This window comes from Olea europaea, chromosome 2 (assembly GCF_002742605.1).
Source record: "Olea europaea var. sylvestris chromosome 2, O_europaea_v1, whole genome shotgun sequence".
In the NCBI taxonomy this organism is placed as follows: Eukaryota; Viridiplantae; Streptophyta; class Magnoliopsida; order Lamiales; family Oleaceae; genus Olea; species Olea europaea.
In genome coordinates this window covers 21,224,116-21,248,301 of record NC_036238.1, presented here as the reverse complement: position 1 = coordinate 21,248,301, position 24,186 = coordinate 21,224,116, and the positions used below count along the sequence as shown (strand labels likewise).

The window sequence follows — 24,186 nt, the reverse complement described above, 5'->3', positions numbered from 1 at the left end:
AAAATGTTAAAAAAATAATGCATCTATTTTTAGTTCATTAATAAAATTTTCATCGTTTTTCAATGAACTAAAATATTGCCTTCATTAATAAATTGAAACAAACATTAAACATAATAGGGCAAACACCAAATTTGCCTTATATTTGGTGTAAAACACCAAATTTAGTGTAAGCTCTCTTCCAGTGGTGTTTTACACCAAATATAAGGCAATATTGCCCACGCCCTAACAATGACACATTTATAGATAAAGCTACATAAGAAACATGCGTTTAAGAGTATTTTCAAGAAATTCTTTAAGTATGAGATTCTCTCTATTTTAAAGAGTCAATCTTTAAAAATTATACTCCAAGAGACTCTTTAAATTAATATTTTAGTTTAGATAGCTCACTCTCTAAATTAAATGCATTCAAAGTGTTTCAATATTCAATGTAGGAAAATAATAAAATCGTCTAAAGAAAATCTAGGTAAAATAGATGATAGAGAAAAATAATAAATATTTTTTGAGAGTTAAATTAAGTATTAAATATAAAAAAATTTGTTGGAGTACTTCAAAATTTTAACTCTCTAAATTTATAGATAATTTTCAAATGATATAATATTCTCTTCAAAAATAGATTCTTTTGCACTCACGATTTCCCACCTTATGTATGTGTCCACTTGAATGTTCAGTCTAATTTTCTTTAGAAAATGAGTTTGCAAAGCCTATTTCATATACGAAGCTAATCCTTCTCAATAAATCTAAACTAAATGAACATTCAGATTGCGTTTGGTTTGCGTTTTTGTTTCCTGTTTTTCATTTTGAATTTATTTTTTGTTTCCCGTTTTAAGGGAGTATTTTAAGATTGTAAAAATCGCGTTTGGTTTTTCATTCTGAAAAATAATATTTAAAACAAAAACTAGAAAATGCGTTGGGTTTAAAAATTTTAGAAATAATTTTATGACATTTTTTTATAATTAATTTGATTATTTAGTAAAACATAAAAATTTTATACGACTATGTCATCAAAAAATATAAATTTTAAAAGTTGATAAAGAAAAAAAAAAGAATCATTGTAAATATAAAATTTTAAATTCATTTTCCATGTTTTGAGTTTTTTTAGTGTTTTCAATGAAAATCTTCAGAATTTCAAAATGTCATTTTGAGTTTTATGTCGTAATTTTTTTTTTTTTTTTTACTTTCACATACCAAACACGTTGTGATTTTCAAGAGCTATGTAACTAGTAATTTTTGTTCTGGTTGTATCATCATGACTTTGTTAAAATAATTTGAATGTTACTAATCATACTTCACCAGCCAAATCACTTAGGATGCTTTATTTAGAAGTAGTATAGATCTCTTCCCATAAAGTTTTCCACATGTCTTTGGTTAAAGTAAAAAACTTTTCAATCCTTGTGGGTCATATGTCAAGGAATAATCTACTTTCATGCAAAGCAGTATGCTCTTTTATTCAACATTCATGAAATTCGAGTTTCAAACCGCGGGGTAATTGAGTAAATTCACAACATTTAGCCTGCCATTATTACGCATGTAACGGTTCTTGACCAATGTTACATCGAATCGATTGGATTAGTAAAATTCGAACGTTCAAAAGTTGTTAAAAGGTACTCAAAATTTGATCGATTCATAAAAAAGGATAAAATTGTTTTGCTTATTTATTTATTATATTAATTCAACTCTTGATTCTTTACTTTTTTTGAATCAATTTTTGGATTGGGATTTAATGTTCGACAAATATTGAATTTTATGATTTTCTTTGTGCAACCTAATTTTGCGATACATTATCAAGGGAATTTGAACCGTGAGGCGGTGGCTATTGGCCGTGTATGGTGGTGGAGGCAGTGAAATGCGGTGGTCGTATTAAAAAATATTATTTTAATTGGTTGCACGCATATATGAGTCGATGGCCAACTAATAGATATAATTTATTAATAGTTTATTAATCCGACTTTATAGATCTCTGCAGGACATTACTAAAACGACAACAATTCTAATTGATTCTATTTGGACTATTTATAGTGTGTTGAGTAAAGTAAGGACACGTCTCTCTTAATTATTTTGTATATTAATAAAGATTTTGCATTTTGGCGACGTGATGAGGAAAAAAAAAATGAAGTTATGAATCATTTAGTTTAGATGGTAATGAGTCAACTGATTCATCATCTAATTGAACTGAGATACATATAAATAAATTTATGAATAAGATGTTCTATTACCATTTAAACTGAAATGATCGACACTGAATAACATTACTCGAGGAAATTAGAATATGGTCTGGATGAATAACTTGGTAAAATGTGAATAGTGTTTTAAGTGAAAGTCACTCAACTTACAACTAATATTCTATGTTAGTCACTTAAATTTGATTCTCTTCAATTTAATCACTCAATTTTTTATAATATTGATATCATATTTTGTTGTTAGTTCAGTTATGCTGATACAATATCTCAACTTATCATGTTTAGTTTCTAAGCTAAAAAGGTTGAACCCCAACCTTGAGGGTCCTCACCGTCCCGTTTCTAGAGTTTTGTGAGGGAGGTAAATCGCGGGATGTGCCCCAACAGATCAGGGAACAAAAGTTACTTGTACATTACACCTACAAGAAATCCAATTTTATGTCTCAGGAATCGAACCCCCATACTTCGACTGGTAACAAGGCGTGAGATAACCTCACTGCTATCCTTTGCACCACTCGACTATAGCACCAAACGATAGCCTTCATTTAATTCAAGAGAACATCCTACATAATCAAACATATATTTTATAATTTTCTTGCCTCAACTACAAGTTCAAATTTCAAACACCAAAAACTCTTACCTTCACCAATAAACCTTCAGAGTTCTGAAATTAGGAAGAAACATCTAAATGTTTTAGAATTAGTTCGTTCTTGGTTATCCACATGAAGGGAAAAGAAGTTCAAAGTTGCTAGAAAGTACAGGTTGTAGAATCGAAGAGATTTTTCAATGATTTACAAGTTGGGCGGTGAGAGTCTATTAAGGTTTTGTTGTATTTGAACCAACTGTAAGTTATTTTTCTAGTGAATCTTGATTCGATGAATCTTGATCTACATGAATATAAAGTTATTATAAATAAATTTATTTATATTCATATATCTAAAAAATTTAACGGGTATTTAAATTCATGGATTTGCAATTAATATTTATGTACCAAATGTAGTATAAAAATATTGCTCAATTGTAATATTTCATTATCACAAGAAATTTGAATAATAGAAATTGAGTTTTGAGAGTATAATTTTCTTCTCTTAAATTTATATCCTAAATTTTATTTTCCTTAATTCGTTTGAGACTTATCAAATCCTTCAAATAAATTAGTATTAAATATTACTTTTTCAATAGTATTTCAGAATAATGTGTAATAAACGTTTAACTATGACTAGTAAAGTTTAAAAGTAGAAAAATTTTAAATTTATGTATAAAATATTCTATCATATGAATTTGTAGTAAACAAATGAGTTCACAAATTAAAGAATTTTTTGTTTTAAAAATGACAAACATAGCTAAATGATTTTTTCCCCTAATCCAGTAAGCATGAAAATGAGTAGTTGGGGATCTCTGCCCCCGGGGCACATCCAAGTTGGCGGAACAATTACATTAGAGGGCTCTCGAACCAAGCGTGGGGAGTTCGATTCCTGGAAGGCACAACTTGGAAGGCAAGATTTATTTTGTAAGGCAAGTTGTTGTAAGGCAGTGAAGAGACTCCCTTTGGAAAAGGAGTAAAAGTCGTGTGGGAACCTGGAAACCAACAAGGGCACATCCCGCGATTTACCTCCCTGAGCTACTGAGGGGCCGAAGGTTCAGGGACGAGGATATAGTCTGACGCAAGCTAGAACACCTCGTTAAAAAAAAAAAACTTAGTTGGGGATCTCTGATTGCGCAGTGGGTGCAGACACGGAAACACAACAATGGTAATAAAGGTCTCAAAGGAAGCAGCGTGCAGATTGGATTCCCTGAGAATACATGTGAAATTTTTTAACTTTTTCCCTTTAGGTCCCCACTCACTTCTGACACCCTCGGTACCTGAGCACTTTGTATCGGACCACCCAAAATTCTTCGTTGACAAAATAGGTCTTGCCTACCTCGACTTACGAAATTATATAATAATTTACATATAAATGAATGTTAAAGAGAGGATGTGGAAATTTTTTCATTTTACTTAGAAATTTTGATTCAATTATATATAATCATGTATATAAATTATTATGTATATGTAGCACAACTGTGCCAAATTTATGTCCAACATTTAGCCTGACAAAGTTTTCTATAAAAAAAAAAAAATTACACCTTCAACGATTCTGCAAATTGGAACTTAGCAAAGTTTACATGGTTTAAGCGTATTACAAATAACGACTTGATCCGTCTTGCTCGGTTTTCTCAAGATTATAGATGTTATGGGATAAGAAAGAAAAATAGAATAAAGCTAGTGTCAAAATTCAAGCATGTGATGTAAAAAATAATTAATTTTTAAATGGATAAATACGATAAGAATAATGTTATGCAGTCTCACTGGGGTTACAACTCAGTCTAGGTGGTGCTAGATAATATGTTGAATGAAATGTGAAATTAAATGACTTATTTAATTTTGCATATCATTTAATGCTCACTTAAACTGAAATTATAACTCCAACGAAATTAAATAGAATTAGTCATATAATAATGTCAAGTAGAATATTGTCTACTAACATTAATGTCTACAAATATTGTACATATAAGTTAATGATTCATAAGAATATACATGAACATCATTCATTTGATAAGGCCCACTTGCCAGCCGTATTTATTCACTGTAGTACGAACGAGTTAACTTTACCAATTGACGAGAAAGTCCAGTAAGTAGTAACCCTATTGGATTTTTATCTATAAAAGCCCATCAAACTCACTACACAGAGGGAAATAAATTGAGTGTTCTCCTCATCAACTTGAAGTTTTTCAGCCATGGAAATCCTTCTCAGACCTTTTATTTCTTTGCTACTACTCTCCTTCATCATTGTCCAGATTTCAGGTAATCTTCTTCTTTCTACATTGTAGTTTATTTCCTCTTTTGTGAATGTTTCAATGCTGATGACCAATAACAAAAGCTTAAGGCTTTAGAAAAGGGTCAAATGTATTTACTTAAATCTCGTCTTTGAAACGCCAAGTCACGTGCAGATCAGATTATAGTTACTTAAATTTTGTCATCAACACGCCTCATTAAGTGTAGATCAGATCGGATTCAGTTTATATTATCCAACTTATCAGTAAACGACTCACGTGTAACAATTTTTTTTATTTGTGAGCTTAAAAATAGTATTATGTAACTTTTTGTTTTTTAAATACGTTTGAATAACTTATTGTGAATTTCTTCTTGTGCTGAAAATGGCACAATCCAGTAGAGGTCTCAGCCACAAAAATGACACTGTACAACAAGTGCAGACACCCTGTTTGGCCAGGCATCCAACCTAGTGCTGGTAAGCCCATTCTTGCCCGTGGTGGCTTCAAGCTGCCACCAAACAAGGCTTATACTCTCCAACTCCCCACCGCATGGTCCGGCCGCATCTGGGGCCGCCACGGCTGTTCTTTCGATGCCACAGGGCGCGGCCGCTGCGCCACCGGGGATTGTGGTGGTGCTCTCTTCTGTAATGGTATTGGCGGGGCCCCTCCAGCCACCCTTGCTGAGATCACACTTGGCAATGACCAGGATTTCTACGATGTCAGCCTTGTTGATGGGTACAATCTTGCTATTGCCATCAGACCCTTCCGAGGCTCAGGTATAGTATTGATATTTCTAATGTTAAATTTGTTTCGAAAGCTGAAATTGAGAGAATATATATGTACTGGCAGGGAAATGTAGCTATGCCGGGTGCGTGAGTGACCTGAACATGATGTGTCCGGCGGGGCTTCAGGTTCGATCTCACGACAAGAAGAGAGTGGTAGCTTGCAAGAGTGCTTGTTCTGCATTCAATTCACCAAGATATTGTTGCACTGGAAATTTCGGGAACCCACAATCTTGTAAGCCAACTGCATATTCAAGAATTTTCAAGACGGCTTGTCCCAAGGCTTATTCTTATGCCTATGATGATCCTACCAGCATTGCCACTTGCACTGGCGGAAGCTATTTGGTCACATTTTGTCCTCATCACTAGAAAATCCTCTATCTAATTAATTAGCATTATGGATCGCTGTATACTGTATTAATATCTGAACATTTAATGATTTTCGTTACTTATTGGTTGTGATTACATATTTGTACTTCATAATAGTAGTAGTAAAATTGGAGTAATGCTATTTAATTTATGTGACATTAGAGTGATAATGAATGTGGAGCCGAGCTCTTATCCAAATCTTCGGATCGATTGGTCCTTGGCCTGTGGCCTCATGAGCTGAGTAGTCCTTGAGTCCAACGAGTCGAGTCATTCAAAATTACCAATTACCAATTTTAAAAAAAAAATTAATCAAACGATTCTGTTTAATGCCGGTAAATGTCTGGCAGGCACCTGGGTTGTGTCGAGTTCATGGTTCATGCCGGCCTGTACTTCACCAAAAAAAAAGGGAAAAAACACTGAAGGCAGGCGAGTTGGTTCAAAGTCCCGGATTATAACCTCTAAGTTGGGATAAGAAAGAAAAATAGAATAAAGCTAGTGTCAAAATTCAAGCATGTGATGTAAAAAATAATTAATTTTTAAATGGATAAATACGATAAGAATAATGTTATGCAGTCTCACTGGGGTTACAACTCAGTCTAGGTGGCGCTAGATAATATGTTGAATGAAATGTGAAATTAAATGACTTATTTAATTTTGCATATCATTTAATGCTCACTTAAACTGAAATTATAACTCCAACGAAATTAAATAGAATTAGTCATATAATAATGTCAAGTAGAATATTGTCTACTAACATTAATGTCTACAAATATTGTACATATAAGTTAATGATTCATAAGAATATACATGAACATCATTCATTTGATAAGGCCCACTTGCCAGCCGTATTTATTCACTGTAGTACGAACGAGTTAACTTTACCAATTGACGAGAAAGTCCAGTAAGTAGTAACCCTATTGGATTTTTATCTATAAAAGCCCATCAAACTCACTACACAGAGGGAAATAAATTGAGTGTTCTCCTCATCAACTTGAAGTTTTTCAGCCATGGAAATCCTTCTCAGACCTTTTATTTCTTTGCTACTACTCTCCTTCATCATTGTCCAGATTTCAGGTAATCTTCTTCTTTCTACATTGTAGTTTATTTCCTCTTTTGTGAATGTTTCAATGCTGATGACCAATAACAAAAGCTTAAGGCTTTAGAAAAGGGTCAAATGTATTTACTTAAATCTCGTCTATGAGATGCCAAGTCACGTGCAGATCAGATTATAGTTACTTTAAATTTTGTCATCAACACGCCTCATTAAGTGTAGATCAGATCAGATTCAGTTTATATTATCCAACTTATCAGTAAACGACTCACGTGTAACAATTTTTTTTATTTGTGAGCTTAAAAATAGTATTATGTAACTTTTTGTTTTTTAAATACGTTTGAATAACTTATTGTGAATTTCTTCTTGTGCTGAAAATGGCACAATCCAGTAGAGGTCTCAGCCACAAAAATGACACTGTACAACAAGTGCAGACACCCTGTTTGGCCAGGCATCCAACCTAGTGCTGGTAAGCCCATTCTTGCCCGTGGTGGCTTCAAGCTGCCACCAAACAAGGCTTATACTCTCCAACTCCCCACCGCATGGTCCGGCCGCATCTGGGGCCGCCACGGCTGTTCTTTCGATGCCACAGGGCGCGGCCGCTGCGCCACCGGGGATTGTGGTGGTGCTCTCTTCTGTAATGGTATTGGCGGGGCCCCTCCAGCCACCCTTGCTGAGATCACACTTGGTAATGACCAGGATTTCTACGATGTCAGCCTTGTTGATGGGTACAATCTTGCTATTGCCATCAGACCCTTCCGAGGCTCAGGTATAGTATCGATCTTTCTAATGTTTAATTTGTTTCGAAAATTGAATTTGAGAGAATATATACGTACTGGCAGGGAAATGTAGCTATGCCGGGTGCGTGAGTGACCTGAACATGATGTGTCCGGCGGGGCTTCAGGTTCGATCTCACGACATGGCCGCATCTGGGGCCGCCACGGCTGTTCTTTTGATGCCACGGGGCGCGGCCGCTGCGCCACCGGGGATTGTGGTGGTGCTCTCTTCTGTAATGGTATTGGCGGGGCCCCTCCAGCCACCCTTGCTGAGATCACACTTGGCAATGACCAGGATTTCTACGATGTCAGCCTTGTTGATGGGTACAATCTTGCTATTGCCATCAGACCCTTCCGAGGCTCAGGTATAGTATTGATATTTCTAATGTTAAATTTGTTTCGAAAGCTGAAATTGAGAGAATATATATGTACTGGCAGGGAAATGTAGCTATGCCGGGTGCGTGAGTGACCTGAACATGATGTGTCCGGCGGGGCTTCAGGTTCGATCTCACGACAAGAAGAGAGTGGTAGCTTGCAAGAGTGCTTGTTCTGCATTCAATTCACCAAGATATTGTTGCACTGGAAATTTCGGGAACCCACAATCTTGTAAGCCAACTGCATATTCAAGAATTTTCAAGACGGCTTGTCCCAAGGCTTATTCTTATGCCTATGATGATCCTACCAGCATTGCCACTTGCACTGGCGGAAGCTATTTGGTCACATTTTGTCCTCATCACTAGAAAATCCTCTATCTAATTAATTAGCATTATGGATCGCTGTATACTGTATTAATATCTGAACATTTAATGATTTTCGTTACTTATTGGTTGTGATTACATATTTGTACTTCATAATAGTAGTAGTAAAATTGGAGTAATGCTATTTAATTTATGTGACATTAGAGTGATAATGAATGTGGAGCCGAGCTCTTATCCAAATCTTCGGATCGATTGGTCCTTGGCCTGTGGCCTCATGAGCTGAGTAGTCCTTGAGTCCAACGAGTCGAGTCATTCAAAATTACCAATTACCAATTTTAAAAAAAAAATTAATCAAACGATTCTGTTTAATGCCGGTAAATGTCTGGCAGGCACCTGGGTTGTGTCGAGTTCATTGTTCATGCCGGCCTGTACTTCACCAAAAAAAAAAGGGAAAAAACACTGAAGGCAGGCGAGTTGGTTCAAAGTCCCGGATTATAACCTCTAAGTTGGGCTAATTTTAGGATCTATATTTTTGACTGGACAAGAATTCGAGGAAAAATTTAGTCTGATGAACGAGAGATTTCATGATACATGTCGTCACTCGTCTGGCTGAGATAAATTTAAAAAACAAAATACATATTTGTATGCCTGAACGTTGTTTGCAAATTTGAATATGTTTTGGTTATTTTTCAAAATATTGTACGATATTGTCAATTATACTCACCAAACATGTCAAAATATGTTTGGCAATGATAGAATGAGTCAAGAGGGAAAATATTAATGATTTGAAGGAATTTTCTACTGAATAATTAAATTTGAGCTCAATAATTTGATATTGACTTCAAATTAATGTTGTGATATGATCATATGGGACTGTTAGATAAAAAAAAATGAGATTTGGGGTTAATGTATATATGGAAAGGAGTATTTTGTCATTTTACCTTATTTCGAATATTCAATATTTTCTTTGGGATAATATGTTCGAACAATAAGTCAAATGTATATAATTTTAATAATTTCAATTAGATTGTGAGGGCAATCTCGTTCTTTTAAAGAAAAATAATGAAATTAATAAATTATCTCGAACGTTTAAGAGCTTATCATGTTAGTATTAATCAATTGGAGTTTATTTTAATTTGGTCCGACTTGATCTCTTCGCTGTCTTAAGAACTACAATAAGATATAACGATTATAATTTATTATTAACGGATAGTAAATTTTATTAATAAATCAGGACGCGTCGCTTATGTGCCATTAATACATGAAAGAGTTTGATTTTGATTAGAATTAAAAGGAACAATCTTTTTATGAAAGTTTCCTTATCCAAATATAAGGTCACGTTTGATAGTCATTTTTTTCAAAATTCATTTTTCATTATTTATTAAAATAATATAACACGTAAATACAAAATTTTTCCTTATTTTTCAATCATACATTTCACATCAATTTATTATTTTAAAATACAATTTTACATAAAAATGCTTATCAAACACTCCTAAAAAAGAATCCCCATATAAAACTTGCCTTATGCAACTGCAAACAAAAGAAACGTTCCTTTCAGGATAGTAATTTTGCCTTATCCAAGAAAAATATCCATCTTATAGATATACTGTCATTTAATTTTTTCACACCCATAATTTCTTTACAAGTTTGAGTTCTTGAAGATCGAAGACGGCCGAATAGTTCGAAGGTGGTGTCCAGAAGATCAACACAGAGAAATTTTTGTAAAGAACACGAAGAAGGTAGTTTTCAAAACATCTATGTATTTTATTAATTCTACAAAATTATTACATTATTGTTGATCCACAATTCATTAAGTCATATTTTTCCAACAAAAGTGTATCCCGCCAGAATGTTTCAACTTATTTTTCACAAACTTTGATAGTGTTGATATAGAATTGGTTTCTGTATTCTAGTAAATCCGATAATAGTTTTAGAATTCTTTACTATAATTTATTCTCCAATATTTTAACCATTAACTCGAAGAACAAGGAAGAATATTTTCCTCAAAAAATTAATCAAAATGACTAAATTGCATAGAACAGAACGAAATCACAACCGATCAAGATCATGCGTGCGCATGAAATCCAACCGCTGCAAAAATCTTTGAATCCGAACTCGCGGCAGATTCTTGGTCCTAATACGGGTCCCACATAGCGGATTTTCAAGAAAAAAACGATGGTGGCGTGGCGCCTCCTCAGGATTTTCGCGGCCTAACGCCTACGGTTTCGCTTTCTCATTCTTTTCATTTAAGCTTCCAAAACGTCGACGTCTTATCACCTCACCGGTTCAAATTTTTCTTGATTCCAAAGTAAAACCCCTTAGCTTTTTGTAAAGGTAAAGATGTCTGGGCTTCTAGTTCAAAGGTCAGTAAAAACATATGCGTATACAAGAATATAAACGATTTTTTTGGGGAAGTTCTTGTAAGTTTTGAGGTTTAGGATAAAGTTTATTCGATTCTTAAGTTCGGATAAATAGGTTTTTTGTTGCTTTTCTTAAAAATCTAGTTATCTTAAATTCTCGGGTCTTTCTTGTTTAGATTAGAAGTAAGACGGTACTGATTATTCATTATATGTTTCGGCTCCAAGAATCAAGTTCCAATTTAATGATCAGCTTAATCTTTTAAAGATCTTTTGATGAACTTTGAAATTTGTCATATGTTCATTGGTCGTTTATCCATTTTCTATACAGAAGGGTCAAGATAAATTTTTATCGTTGCAAAGTCCTATATTTTGAAAATAGTTGGTCAGATTATTATCTTGAAGGCAATAATTTTATTAAAATCAGGATTCTATATTGAATGATAGGTTATATACAATATCTGAAGGCTTTTAGATCTTTAATGGGGAAAAGATTGTACTCTTTACTATTAAGGTTCAAGAAAGGAACATTTTTATTTCTCAATGTTAGGATGAGACCAGAGGATCGATTTCTTTTAGTACATTTAGGTAAAGCAGAGAGTGATCAATTTAGCAGTCATTTTATTTATGCATACTGAACGTATACTTGGATTTTTATTTATATTTTCATTTACTTCGAGATTACAAATATGAACGTATTTTCTGAATTTAAACTGTGTTTTCTTGCAGGAACGTATTTCTATCCACTATAACAGCCAGCATACCAGAGATATTTTAGTACGAGAAAAGTGTGTGGTTAAATTTATTCCAAAGTGTTCTTTAAATCTATTATAAGAAGATGACCACGCACCAGTTTGATCCTGACATTGTTCGGTGGGGCCATCACCTTATAGATTGCTCTCCAATGCGTGGTGGTTCTCCTAAGATTATTACTTGTTATGACATGGACATGTCTCGAATTTATTATGTGGAGGAAGGTTATTGTGACACAACAGAATCCGTTGTGGAGAATGATGAAGTAATTGCTCATGCTCTTCAGGAAGAGTTAGCAAGACTTAGAACTACTGAGGAATCCAGATTTACATGTGCTGAAGATCAAGATCAGCAAGAGTCTGTTTTTTCTCAGGATTGGTCTGATACTTCAAGAAGGCAATTTTATTATGGTTAGGGAAAAGCTTTAGATTTCATTTTGTTTAACACTTATGATTTTACTTGTTTTTCAATTTATTTACCTTGTCTGCAGATTACAATAGTAACCAAGAATCCACCCTTGATAGTGAATTAGGAAGAAGACTGAATGAGATGATTCCAGTACCTGTAAGTTCACCTTATTCCTCTTCCGATTAATGAGAAAAGCTCCTTTAAGATAATTAAGCTTTTCATGTTGCTGTAATGGCGGATTATGTCCCTTGCAAGTTACTGCACATCGACTAATGATGATCAGTTATTATTCTAGAATTTATATTGAAATTGGCCTTCGTTATTTGTTTGTCTTGATTGCAGCATGTTCCTAAAATTAATGGAGAAATTCCGTCAGCTGATGATGCCATGTCAGATCATGAAAGGATGCTCGCCAGGTCTTATTTGAAATCATCTCTTTTCCATTTTATAACTTAGCTGTTTCGTAGATTACTTCTTGTTTTGTGGGCTTGCATTCACTGGTTCAATAATTATATACAATAGATTTCCCATTATAATCTTGAAGGGTAGCTCAGTGATCAGACCTTGAATTTGCTCCCTAATGATCACCAGTTTGAGTCCCCTCAGTATTACTAAAGTGAATACCCGACTATAAACTTGAAAATCCCGTGGAATTAGTTGAAGTGCACGTAAGTTGGCCCAAACACCCACGGTCATCAATAAAAATAAAAATAAAAATTCCCATTATGTGCCATCTTATTAGTTAATAGAGTTTTAACTCGATGGTGAAAAAAGGTTAAAAACTATCAATTTTTATCTATGAAGAATACACAAAGATCTTTTAGTTTAATGGATATAGCAATGAGTTTGCACTCTCAAAATGTATTTTTATTAATTTTACTTTGAAGTGGCCATTTCCAGTTTTGTCCGTGAAGAGCTTTGCAGATTGAATTTTTTTTTTTTTTTTGGGTGATGTCTTACTCTGTTCTGAAGAGTGTATTTTAAAATTTCATCTCTTTTTTCTATTTTCTGTATATGTCATGTTATTTTAACTGATACTTTCTCATGAACTATAGTGTATTTACTCGATTATTTTATTTGTTTTGTCTTCAACAGATTGGAGTTATATGACCTGGTTGAACGAGAAATTTCAGGGGATGGTAATTGCCAGGTTGGTTCCCCACATTCTGGCTGGATCCAAATTTATAACAAAATATTTATTCATCATTTTTATTCATCATTTCCAATTTGAAGGCAATTGTAGTTGATAGGTTACATATTAATAAATATTTTTAGTTCAAGTGAGTTTGGGTGATCTCTACCTCTTGGTATATCTTCCTCATGTTTTGGTACTTCTTGTTGAACCTACGGCTTACGATCCTCCCTGTCTTTCTGCAGTTTCGTTCATTATCAGATCAAATATATCGTACTCCCAAGCATCATAAATTAGTGAGAGAACAAGTTTTGTACCAGGTTTTTGAGCGTTTTGATTGGCTTCAAGATATCTTCTTACTTGGCTTCTAATTCGTTTCATTCTTTTCAGTACAATACATCTATTCACATTATGATTTTTCATTGTTTCTACGTGCCAATCATCAGCTGATGTCCTATCGAGAGCTGTATGAAAATTATGTTCCAATGGCTTATGACGACTACTTGAAGAAAATGAGCAAGTACAGTTCCATTTTGCATCTTTCTTGGCATTTGTGCTTCCTCTTCAGTAGACTGTATTTACTTATATAATCAATTTGACGTGATTATAGGACAGGCGAATGGGGGGATCATGTCACATTGCAGGCTGCTGCAGACACTGTATGATTATTTCCTTCCCTTTCTCTCTATTGCTTTACTGAAGTGTACTCTTGTTTGTAAGTGAAACACCTCAGACGGAATTAACTCGAGCAAGTGAAATTATCCCACCTTAAAACTTACTTAGAAATGTCTGTTTTCTTATGCCCTATATATGCTCTTTTTACACTTCGCTTCGAATTTTTGTTACAGGATGTCTTTGATCTATTTTTTTCCAACTGTGGCTATTTTGCACAATAAATTTCCGATTTACAATAGGCTAATAATTAGCGAATGGTTCTTATTTGGTGACAGTATGGCGTCAAAATATTTGTCATTACGTCGTTTAGGGATACCTGCTATATTGAGATTCTTCCAAATACTCTGAAGTCAAACAGAAGTAAGCTTCTTCTTTTTTTTTTTTTATTGGGGCAAGTTTATTTCACCATTTAATGTTCCATTTTTAGGCCATGTTTGAGCCACATTCTTTTAAAAAAATACATTCTTAAACAGTGATTTGACATTATTTCAATCATACGTTTTTCAATAAAATAATATTACACGTAAATTCAAAACTTTTCCTTATTTTTTAACAAAACATTTCCCATTAATACATCATTCAAAAATGCATTTTTACAAAAATAATATGACTCAAACAAGGGCTTAATGAGATTTTCTGGGCATTTGTTAAGTCCTAATCACTACCTTTGATCAATGCAGTGATATTTTTGAGCTTCTGGGCGGAAGTGCACTATAACTCTATTTATCCGCGAGAAGGTAAAAGATTATTCTATCTTTATTTTTCCTTCGGTTCATGCTATTACATCTTATCTTTTCTTTTCTTTTCTTTTCTTTGAAAAAATAGAATATCTTAGAGGAGGAAATGCCGATGAAGGCAAGGGGAGTTTTACCTCTAAAAGGAGAGAGAGAGTCAGTTTGGTAGAGAGTGAAAGTAAAGGCACATCTTATATGGAATATTCGGAAGGTAATGGGCGTTTAATTGGTTGGATTCAGTTTGTATTCCTTAATATTGCTTCTGTTTTGCAGAATTTCCTGTATTGGGGAGCAAGAAAAAGAAGAAGTGGTGGAAAGCCTGATTATTAGCTTGTTTTGTGCATGCAGTTCTGATGTAATTCATACATTTATTCTTTTATTAAATGTTGATATACATATTTTTTAGTACATTTTTGAACTTTGCAACTTTCAAGATTCAAGTAGGCAGTATATTTTTCTTAGTTTTCAACTACGTTCTTTTTTTTTTTTTTTTTTGGGTGGGTTTAAACATGTAATAAATGACACAGGAGCGAAGATTTCGTTCACACCCAGTGAGACTACTCATCACATCAAATAATAGTCACAAAATTGGAATTATTCCTTTCCCATGCCCGAGTGTTTGATTTGATAAAAACATCATCGAAAATTAGAATTGTTAAAAGAGAAACCATGAAGATCAGTCTTTTATAGCATATTATCTTATGAATTATGAGACCATATTGCAATCAAGAACTGATAGACTAACTTGATGTCGAAGAAGACTAAAATACATGCGTCTTTCACTAGGGTACAAATTATCTTTTCGAGAACATGTACTGTGAAAAGCTCTTAAATATCAAGAAACTGATACACTTTTACGCGAAAAGATCAACTCAAGTTCTCGATAATTTCAGAGAGGGCTGAATAGGTTCCAAAAACGGATGCTATGACGCCAACTACGATGATCAAGATACAGATGGAGCCCTGTAAAAAGTGAAACAGAAATATTAGGAAATACTAAACGAACAGTTCGATCATAGCAAATAACAGAACTTGGTTTTACCTGAAAGAGGTTTATTTTACCCTTTAAGATGCTAAGGTAACATGCACACGGGAGAATCAGTGTCTGAAAAAGAGACGAGACTTGGTACAACACTTGTATCAATTCGAGGAACAACAACATTATTTTGTAACAAGAAAGAATATAAAACTATGAAAAATAATTTAACAAAACAAAATTAGAAAACTTACTACTAGCATTGTGAGCAGAGATCCAATGAATGCCATCACCAGACCTGTATAACAAAAATGAACGCGTATTAAAGAATGTGGACAAGAAGAAAATTTTGTCCACGAACATGAACCAGCTAAAAGTGTCTAGAAATATTCATAGTCGAGAAGGCGTGCAGAGGTTGGAAAACAAGAGCTCACCAAAGAAGGGGATGCTGAGAGCAACAAGCAACGTAGACATTACCAATGCAGTTCTTATGATTATAGAATATATATGAGACTTTTTGTGATTTGAAGGTATCAGTTCTTCCAGACTCATTGCCACTGGAGACATTGTTAATGCATATGTATATCTAATTAAGAAGAAACTGTTCTTTCTTGATTTTTAACTATTGAATTCAAAGCCTTTTCTTTTTTTTTTTTTGAAAAATCATTTTCTCGTTAAAAGTTTTATGAGAAATGAAAATGCTCGACCATCGTAATATTCCGAAGCGTAGAATCAGTAAAAGGATATTTTGTAAATGGATTGACTACCTGCAAAAGAATAAGCAGATGCACAAGTTAATTAAAAGCAAGAAGTCTTTAACACAATGCAAATATAGATAACTTGGTTTATAATACATATTTTGTATACAGCATTGAATAAGCCAAAAAAAAAAAAATAATAATAATAATAAAATAAATAATAATAATAATAATAATTTCATACAACTGTTCAACCATGTCTACTAGAACGTACCAAACATCAGCATAGATTAACAACAAAAAGAAACCTATTCTATAATAGATTCTTGACTAACCGTAGTCCAAACAGCAATTTTAGATGCAACTAAATCTTGGGGCATGTTGAGGGTGAACTGTGATTGCGTTGATTCTCCGAACATAGTGTATCCCAGTATAGCAACTCCAGTATACAGCAAAGTGCAGATGCCAAAACTGCAATGGTTACTGACTCGGGTTTAAAAAACGCGAATAGACTTGACAGTAGAGGCAAATAGAAACCAGATAGGACTGCAGTGTTTGGTATTACCTTGTTAGGAGGACTGCAGGATACTGGTTAGGTTTTGCCATTGATGTATAGATATTGGGAAAAACAGCATGACCCGAGTAGCAATAGCCGTAAAGACCAATAGAAACCGGAAGAGTGGAAAGGTTCAGCATTGTGCCATTAGTCTGAAAGCCAACTTGATCCACTAACCCAACCCAGAACAAGCAAGCAACCACCAACACTGATGCAATTACTCCTCCAGCTGAAAGTATTGAAGACCATATTATACTCGGAGTTCGTATTTGGTATGCAGTACTAGACTGAATTGGACAATAATGAACAACATTTTAAATTCATTTTATGATCATCTAAATGTGAATGGACTCACCAGATATATAGCTAAGAATACTCAGGTCGCGCAACCAAACAGTAGGAAGAATGGCCAGGGCGGTCATCAATGCAAAGAAATGGTGAGAGTTTAATTCGAATCCTCCAATGCTTAAATGTGCATTTGGAAATAAAGACGACAAGTTATCGCTCTCCAAAATAATGAATTCGATGCAACAAGCCTGAAACAGATTTAGAAAGCAGAGGCCAAAAACACAGTTGGAGAAATTGACTAATGAGTTCAAAGGAGTTATGGTGATGAAAACAGATTGCATGAGGTTCAATTCAAGAATTGAGAAGAATACTTACGTATAACTCCACGTATAAAATTATCTGCATAAACAACATACAATATGAAAGACACATTAGCAAATAGTTAATGCTCATAGATTTTCTCTTAATTTGATAAGTAAAAACGTCTATCATTATATTCTGAAATTTTAATTCTAAATGAAGGCAAAATATTGAGGAAGTGATAAGACTTACTGATATTACAATACGTCCCACTCTACCGAAGGCAGCCTGGCCAATATCCGGGTATGTTTCAATCCCAGGTTGACTGTCCAAGCAGGATCGTAAGAGAATACCGGTGTAGTAAGAAAGCACTGCGAAAATCAATAATATAGAAAGCCCAAGCCACCCTCCTTCTTTGACTGCATATGGAGTAGAAAGGACTCCAACTCCACATAGAACGTTCATGCCTGTGTAAAACCACTACATGTCAAGCGATAATAGTTTATTTGGTAATGTGAATTGTATAGCACTAAACAGTACTACAGAAGAAAATTATGTTAAAATTTCATCCATTTTAGCTTCTAGTCATTGACCAAATTGCGTGCCAAGCATTGTAAATGAACTATCTGCACATTGAAGCAAGACCAGATTAATAAAACATACCATTTAACACTGCTTGGCCGTATGAGCTCTGGCGAGAAATTGGAATTTCATCTGAGTCCTTGGACTCTTTCTCCTCGGGACTCGCTTTCTTTATTCCTGGCTTCCTTGACGGTATAGGTGGCAATAGAGAATGGGAACTACGTCTTTGTTGTGGTACTTTCTCATCCTCTGGTTCAGATAAGAGTGGTTTATCCAGAGAAGGTAATATCTCTGGCGTATGTCTCCTTGTAAGGGACGAGGAAAGGTACGAGCTTTTAGGCAAAGATGGTGTCCCAAGAAAGTTAAGACTCGGAGATGGAACACTACTGTATAGATCAATTGATTGCCTGCAACAATTATTTTCATCAGATTTAGTATTTGGAGTTAGATATGAAAGAAATGAAAGATAAGAATTAACCATTTCAACATGATTTATAATCAATTATCTAGGATTTGTTCTGATATCTGGACAACATTTATGCATTCGAGTTAATTCTCTAACCGATCTTCTTTTACTTTTCATCGTTGATGCCAATATTTCCGTCTCTTTGAGACGAGCAGGAGTGCGTAAATAAATTACAATTCTTTGTCCGAATGCAACTCAAAAATAGTTCAACTTTAGTTATCACATATCCTTGAACAAGTAATTAAACAAATCAAATTCATCCAGTCCTTCAAATCGCAAAGACCAAATTAATTGTACTAAAAGTAAAAATTAAAAGCAATAAATAAATCTTCATTGTCTTGGACCGGTGATTACTTATATGAATGTTTAGTACTGCGAAAAAAGCAGAAAGATAGTTCATGTAGAGCTTAAAATTAACAGTCAATAATCATCATTGACAACATAGAAATCGTGAAATATAGCATAAAACAGACAAGAAAATACAGTAAAGCTCATATAGAATAGAATACTTGTTTACTGGAATAAGTATTTTTGGGATTTTTTCTTAAAGTCTTAAACGGACCCAAAAGTCTCGTATGGGTCAGGATTCATGTGTGTGTATATATAGCCTTATTATTCGTACATAATACAAATCATAGCAGCTTCGCTCCCATGGATGTAGGCAATTTGTCGAATGTTTGTTTTGTTTCTTCGTTGATTACGTATTATTCATCACTGTTGTTGCACAAATCACAACAAAATATAAATACCGACTGTCTCTTTTTAATCCTTAAAGTGAAACGAGATAAAAGAAGATCCCATCATCTCCACCAGGCGCCACGCGTGCATACACATCTACTCGTATAAATCGAGATTCATGTCATAATAATTGCTGTCAATCGCGCACCAGTGTGTATATATATAAGCATTAAGCATACCTGTAACTTTGAGGCCAGGAGGTATTGTATGAACTGGGCTTGATTTGGTGGCTATTCTTATTATCATTGGAGTCATTGGAGAAATCAGAATCATTCCCATCTTCTGCAACTCCACCTTCATCATATGCCTTCTCCTCATCCTCTTCGTCACTCTCTATGTACAAGCTCTGTTCAGATACTGAATTCTTCATTTGCTTTCTCTCTTCGAAATTACTGATATACAAGGAAAATCAAGAAAATTACCAAGAAAGGAAGTCCAAAAAGAAACTGAAAATCATATGCATATATCTATCTCTACATGCAAATATAAATTGAGAATGGGACTCGATCAAATATTGTCTGAAAAGATGGGCTAATGGTGGCTGAATATAGCACGTGGACAACCATGAGAATAATTCTACTTAGTTTGGAGCTTCCAAAATTTAAGACAAGAATCGGGTTTTTCTTATTGAATCTGCCTAAAAGCCTGTACCTTTACACATGTAAATCTTGAATCTTGAAAGATTCACAAAAAACTTCTCCTTCTCAACTGATACAAATACACTCACAAAGAAACATGACTTGGTGACACAGCATTTAAATAAATTATACAGATGAGTTGATTAACGTCATATCATTATAGGATATAAAAATATGATACTTGTCAGTTCTTTAGCGAAAAAATGAACAAGGTTTACAAATGAGTAGTATGTTGAAGACAATACTTAAAATTTTATGTGAGTTGTTTAAGAGATAGCTAGAGAGGGATTACTATGCTTATAGAGAATATTTAGGATGATGACAGTCAATCAGTAGCATAAATTATTGTGGCAAGATTTTGTGTACCTTTTCATTTTCTGTTGCGGACATTCTTCTTTGAAAAATGACGTACAAATTGCATATAAGATTTCAATTGGCTATGAAGTATGAATTGCAAGACAATTGAACAGTTTTGTAAGAATCTATTGGGGACCACACTGCCATACAATGCAAAAGATAGGGACTTAAATGCTAAACCTTAATGATTAGGATCTATCTACTACAAAGGCCATAGGTTAGGGACTTAAATGCTAAACCTTAAATATTTTTTTTTTGGGGGGGGGAATGAATTTTTTCTCAACTAATATTTTAGTGAATTTTGGAATTTGAGTAAATTCTTACGAATTCCATAAGAATCTCGTTAAATATGGTGAAATTTCAAAAGATTTGCTTATATGTATTTTTAAGCTTGAAATCCATCCAAATCTTTTAAAATTCTTCTATTAATAAAATCCTTATAAATTCATTAATTATTGAGTGTATCCAAATTTTAAATGATTTCATTAAAATCTCAATTGGGGCACCTAAATTTTAATGAATTTCATTAAAATTCAATAAAATCTGACATGAAGATATCTAAATTTAGAATGATTTTTAAAATCCATTACAATTTGACACCCACCTTGGTTTATCATCTATATACACCTGAGAAATTTTCCACCCAAAAAATAAAATAAAATTTCTTTATGTATTTATTTTCTGTTTCTATTAAAAATATATTTCTTTCAACATCCCTAATTGGTTTCAAATATTAATTTGTGTGAAAAAAAAAAATTAGAGTGTGTTTGATTGAAATGGAAAATATCATCTAGAAAAGAAAATATTTTCCATCTTTTGTGGAAAATAAAAACCACCTCTACCCAAGGAAAATATTTTCCTTAAAAACAAGAAAAATTAGACATATTTTCAAAAGTTGAAAAATATTTTTCATGAAAAAAAATAGCAATCAAACACTCCAAGTAGAAATTTGGATGGAAAACTGATATTTTCCATGGAAAATAAATGTAATCAAATACACTCTTACATATTTCATAACTAATAATGAACAAATAACAGAATTTTCTTTAATATTATTAATCCAAAGCAAAGATATCATAATTTCAAAAGCGTTATCAAGTTGTACAATTTCATCACTTCAATTAGTGGAAAGATTATTTCTAATCCATTATGGCTTAGTAAATCATTGCTTCCAAGAGACAATTTTATTATTATATGTCCAAAAAGCTTTTGCAAATTAATAAATAATCCTTGCTAAGGAACTTGTTCATGCTTTGCCTATATGCTGGACAAAGACATAGCCATAGTGTGTGTGTATATTATATAATTTGATCGATCCTCTTCACATCCCAATGTCCAACACGAAAATTATGGTCAAAATATTGAATGACTAGATCCAACATTCTAATTGGAGACAACATTAAAGTAATGAGAGCGTGATTGGACAAATTTAACTTTGTTAGGGTTTAGGTATCATGCACTTTGTATAATCTTATACCATTTTAGTGTCTGAATTTAGTCAAGTACCATGTGTATGGTTCAAAAGAAAAAGAAAAAAAAATATTCTAGCGAATAGATTCCTTATAAATATCAAATGTATTTTTTTTGATAGATTAAATTTTAAATTATGTACCAGTAAAATAACATTTTTTTTCTTTAATTTAGTAGCATTTGTGCACATGTGAGAGTGATTAAAGAACATTTTAGTTAGAAAGTTTACTAGTACAAAAAAACTAACACGCCTCTATTTGGTTTATTTAAAAAATAGATTTTTAATAAATTTTGATAAAGGTTGATGAAATATGTAATTAAAAAGTTAATAAAAATTGTGAGTCTCATAAAATGTGTGGTTAAGAATGAATTTGAGAAAAAATAAATTTCTTAAAAATTGTGGACAGACATGGACGTAGTATGCTTGATACACTGTATGTAATAGGGAACAAAATTATGTCAATAGGACTTTTTGTTGTATGCGCTTATATAGCTTTTAGGGTATGTTTGATTGCACCCCAATTTCATGGAAAATGGAAATCAAATTCCATATTTCCAATTTTTTGTTGTTTGATTGGCAATTTTTCCTAGAATTCGAATTCCACTTTTTATGCCACCTAAGCTAATTTCCATGTTTTCCTTGAATTCCAATTCTCACCAAAATGGTGAGAATTGGAATTCTCGGTTACCGTAGCACTTTTTTTATTTGTTTCGATTTTTTTTTTTTTTGACAATGAAAACAAATTTTAAGAATTATTGTAAAAAAAATATTTTCTTTTAAATGACAATTTTCATGTAAAACAAAACCAACGAACACCAAAAGATAGATGATTTTCTTGAAATTTTTATTTTTTTTGTGTGTTCGCAATAGAAACAAATTTCATCCCCAATACCAGTAAAATATATCCCTTTAATTCGCAATTTTTATATAAAACAAAGCCAAACAGAAATAAAAAAAATATTTTTATTTCAACATTTTCCACATGAAAAATTATCCCAATCAAATACAATAATTTACAATTCTCAAGAAAATAATTTTTAGGCAATTCAATTCTCTGAAATTCGTTTTCAATTCAATTCAATTCAATTCCATCTTTACAATCAAATGGACCCTTAAGTCTAAGAGCCGATGCCCGATTGCGTTGGAATTTAGATCCCAAAGGAATTTGGTTGTTGATTATTTCATGTTAGAGGAAACATTTGATCATACATTAACTAATTTATTGATTATAGAGAGAACCCACACAAGATTGAAATGAATCAAATTTCCCATGTTAAAGCATTTCTATACAAATCTCAAAAAAATTATCCAATTTGTTTAAAATGGTTTTTTAATAGGCTTATTATTATTTTATTTTTTTTGGAACTTTCAAAAAATCAAAAACTGCTTCTAAAATTTTTCGAATAATTTTTTTGAAAGTGCCAAGGTTTTGACCAAAATTACTGACCCAACCCACCCCTTAAAATAATAGGAGTTGGAAGTGGGGATCATGGTTCCGTCATGTTGCTCAGAATCTTTATATATTTTTTTTACATTTTTCCATTTAAATCATATTTAAACAAAAAGAATATATATAATCTTGGCAGCTAATTGGAATTTTTTAATCCCTGCTCCGTTTGTCATGCTTTCTTGAAAATTCCAAAGAGGGACGGGATGATCATCACTGATTCATCTCATTATCATTCCTAACGTTAACGTATGGTGACTTTCGAAATCTATTCTACAAATAGCAAAAATAGAAGTTTTATAAAACAAACTCTTAGAGATCTCCAATGTTAATGTGAATTGCATGAAAAAATGCCACTAGAAAAAATGACAATGTCTACAAAAATTCATCTCGAATGCAACATTGATGGAGTCTTTCTCGTTAATGTGACAAGAAAAAATATATATTTTGATATAGAAACACTATAAGATAAATTGAACCACCAAATTGGATATGTATTCATTAGACTTCAATAACTAAAAATATTTCAATTTGTCCATCTTGTAAACTGTAATACATAATTGGCATTGGAGATTCTCGAGAATCCAAGTTCATTTAGAAATAGAATACCCGGGGCATAGCCCAGTGATGCAAAAAATAGGAGCGAGGTTATTTTACGCCTAACTAGCAGCCGCAGTGTGGAGATTCGATTCCTAAGATATGAAATTGGACTCTTTGTAGGCTCAGTGTACAAGCAACTCTTGTTTCCTGGCCTGTTGGGGCACATCCCGTGATTTACCTCCCTCACAAAACTTTAAGGGCGGGGTGGTGAGGACCCTCAAGATCGGGGTTCAACTTTTTTTTTTTTTTTTTTTTTTTAAAAAAAAAAAAAAAAAAAAAAAAAAAAAAAAAAAAAAAAAAAAAAAAAAAAAAAAAAAAAAAAAATTTTTTTTTTTTTTTTTTT

At 33.1% G+C, this 24,186-nt stretch overlaps 4 protein-coding genes across 17 annotated transcripts; 3 read left to right on the top strand and 1 right to left on the bottom strand.

Annotated features, from left to right (window-relative positions):
* The first annotated feature begins 4,887 nt into the window (after positions 1–4,887).
* LOC111366264 (thaumatin-like protein) lies at positions 4,888–6,304 on the top strand. 2 transcript variants are annotated; one of them, XM_022986993.1, is made up of 3 exons: positions 4,888–5,019; positions 5,387–5,764; positions 5,838–6,304. In XM_022986993.1, exons 1-3 carry the CDS (start codon positions 4,953–4,955, stop codon positions 6,137–6,139), a joined length of 747 nt encoding a protein of 248 aa, XP_022842761.1. In that variant the 5' UTR covers positions 4,888–4,952; the 3' UTR covers positions 6,140–6,304. The 2 variants fall into 2 exon arrangements, with proteins under 2 accessions (XP_022842761.1, XP_022842766.1); XM_022986998.1 differs by having other exon boundaries at positions 4,889–5,019; positions 5,390–5,764.
* A 768-nt stretch (positions 6,305–7,072) lies between these two features.
* Positions 7,073–8,871, top strand: LOC111366239 (thaumatin-like protein). Of its 4 annotated transcripts, none has more exons than XM_022986966.1 (4): positions 7,073–7,213; positions 7,582–7,959; positions 8,033–8,094; positions 8,467–8,871. In XM_022986966.1, the coding sequence occupies exons 1-4, from the start codon at positions 7,147–7,149 to the stop codon at positions 8,704–8,706; spliced, it is 747 nt and encodes a 248-aa protein (XP_022842734.1). In that variant the 5' UTR covers positions 7,073–7,146; the 3' UTR covers positions 8,707–8,871. The 4 variants fall into 4 exon arrangements, with proteins under 4 accessions (XP_022842734.1, XP_022842726.1, XP_022842750.1 ...); XM_022986958.1 differs by having other exon boundaries at positions 8,033–8,109; positions 8,482–8,862; XM_022986975.1 differs by having other exon boundaries at positions 7,087–7,213; positions 7,585–7,959; positions 8,033–8,109; positions 8,482–8,862.
* Positions 8,872–10,233: 1,362 nt separating this feature from the next.
* On the top strand, positions 10,234–15,195 carry LOC111366222 (OTU domain-containing protein DDB_G0284757-like). 8 transcript variants are annotated; one of them, XM_022986937.1, is made up of 12 exons: positions 10,701–11,030; positions 11,754–12,187; positions 12,268–12,341; positions 12,528–12,601; positions 13,281–13,335; positions 13,563–13,637; positions 13,764–13,837; positions 13,928–13,976; positions 14,268–14,352; positions 14,673–14,729; positions 14,818–14,937; positions 15,000–15,195. In XM_022986937.1, the coding sequence occupies exons 2-12, from the start codon at positions 11,863–11,865 to the stop codon at positions 15,047–15,049; spliced, it is 1,038 nt and encodes a 345-aa protein (XP_022842705.1). In that variant the 5' UTR covers positions 10,701–11,030; positions 11,754–11,862; the 3' UTR covers positions 15,050–15,195. The 8 variants fall into 8 exon arrangements, with proteins under 8 accessions (XP_022842699.1, XP_022842703.1, XP_022842713.1 ...); XM_022986931.1 differs by lacking the exon at positions 10,701–11,030 and adding an exon at positions 10,234–10,406 and having other exon boundaries at positions 14,818–15,195; XM_022986935.1 differs by having other exon boundaries at positions 10,697–11,030; positions 14,830–15,195.
* A 264-nt stretch (positions 15,196–15,459) lies between these two features.
* LOC111366216 (amino acid transporter AVT1C) lies at positions 15,460–20,371 on the bottom strand. Of its 3 annotated transcripts, none has more exons than XM_022986927.1 (13): positions 20,335–20,358; positions 19,510–19,722; positions 18,208–18,533; positions 17,797–18,011; positions 17,620–17,643; positions 17,312–17,492; positions 16,966–17,185; positions 16,736–16,871; positions 16,450–16,469; positions 16,137–16,282; positions 15,957–16,000; positions 15,769–15,831; positions 15,460–15,689 (listed from the first exon to the last, which is right to left on the bottom strand). In XM_022986927.1, the coding sequence occupies exons 1-13, from the start codon at positions 20,340–20,342 to the stop codon at positions 15,594–15,596; spliced, it is 1,692 nt and encodes a 563-aa protein (XP_022842695.1). In that variant the 5' UTR covers positions 20,343–20,358; the 3' UTR covers positions 15,460–15,593. The 3 variants fall into 3 exon arrangements, 2 of the variants coding, with proteins under 2 accessions (XP_022842695.1, XP_022842696.1); XM_022986928.1 differs by lacking the exon at positions 20,335–20,358 and adding an exon at positions 19,982–20,278; XR_002697605.1 differs by having other exon boundaries at positions 15,654–15,689; positions 15,769–15,848; positions 20,335–20,371.
* Positions 20,372–24,186: the final 3,815 nt, after the last annotated feature.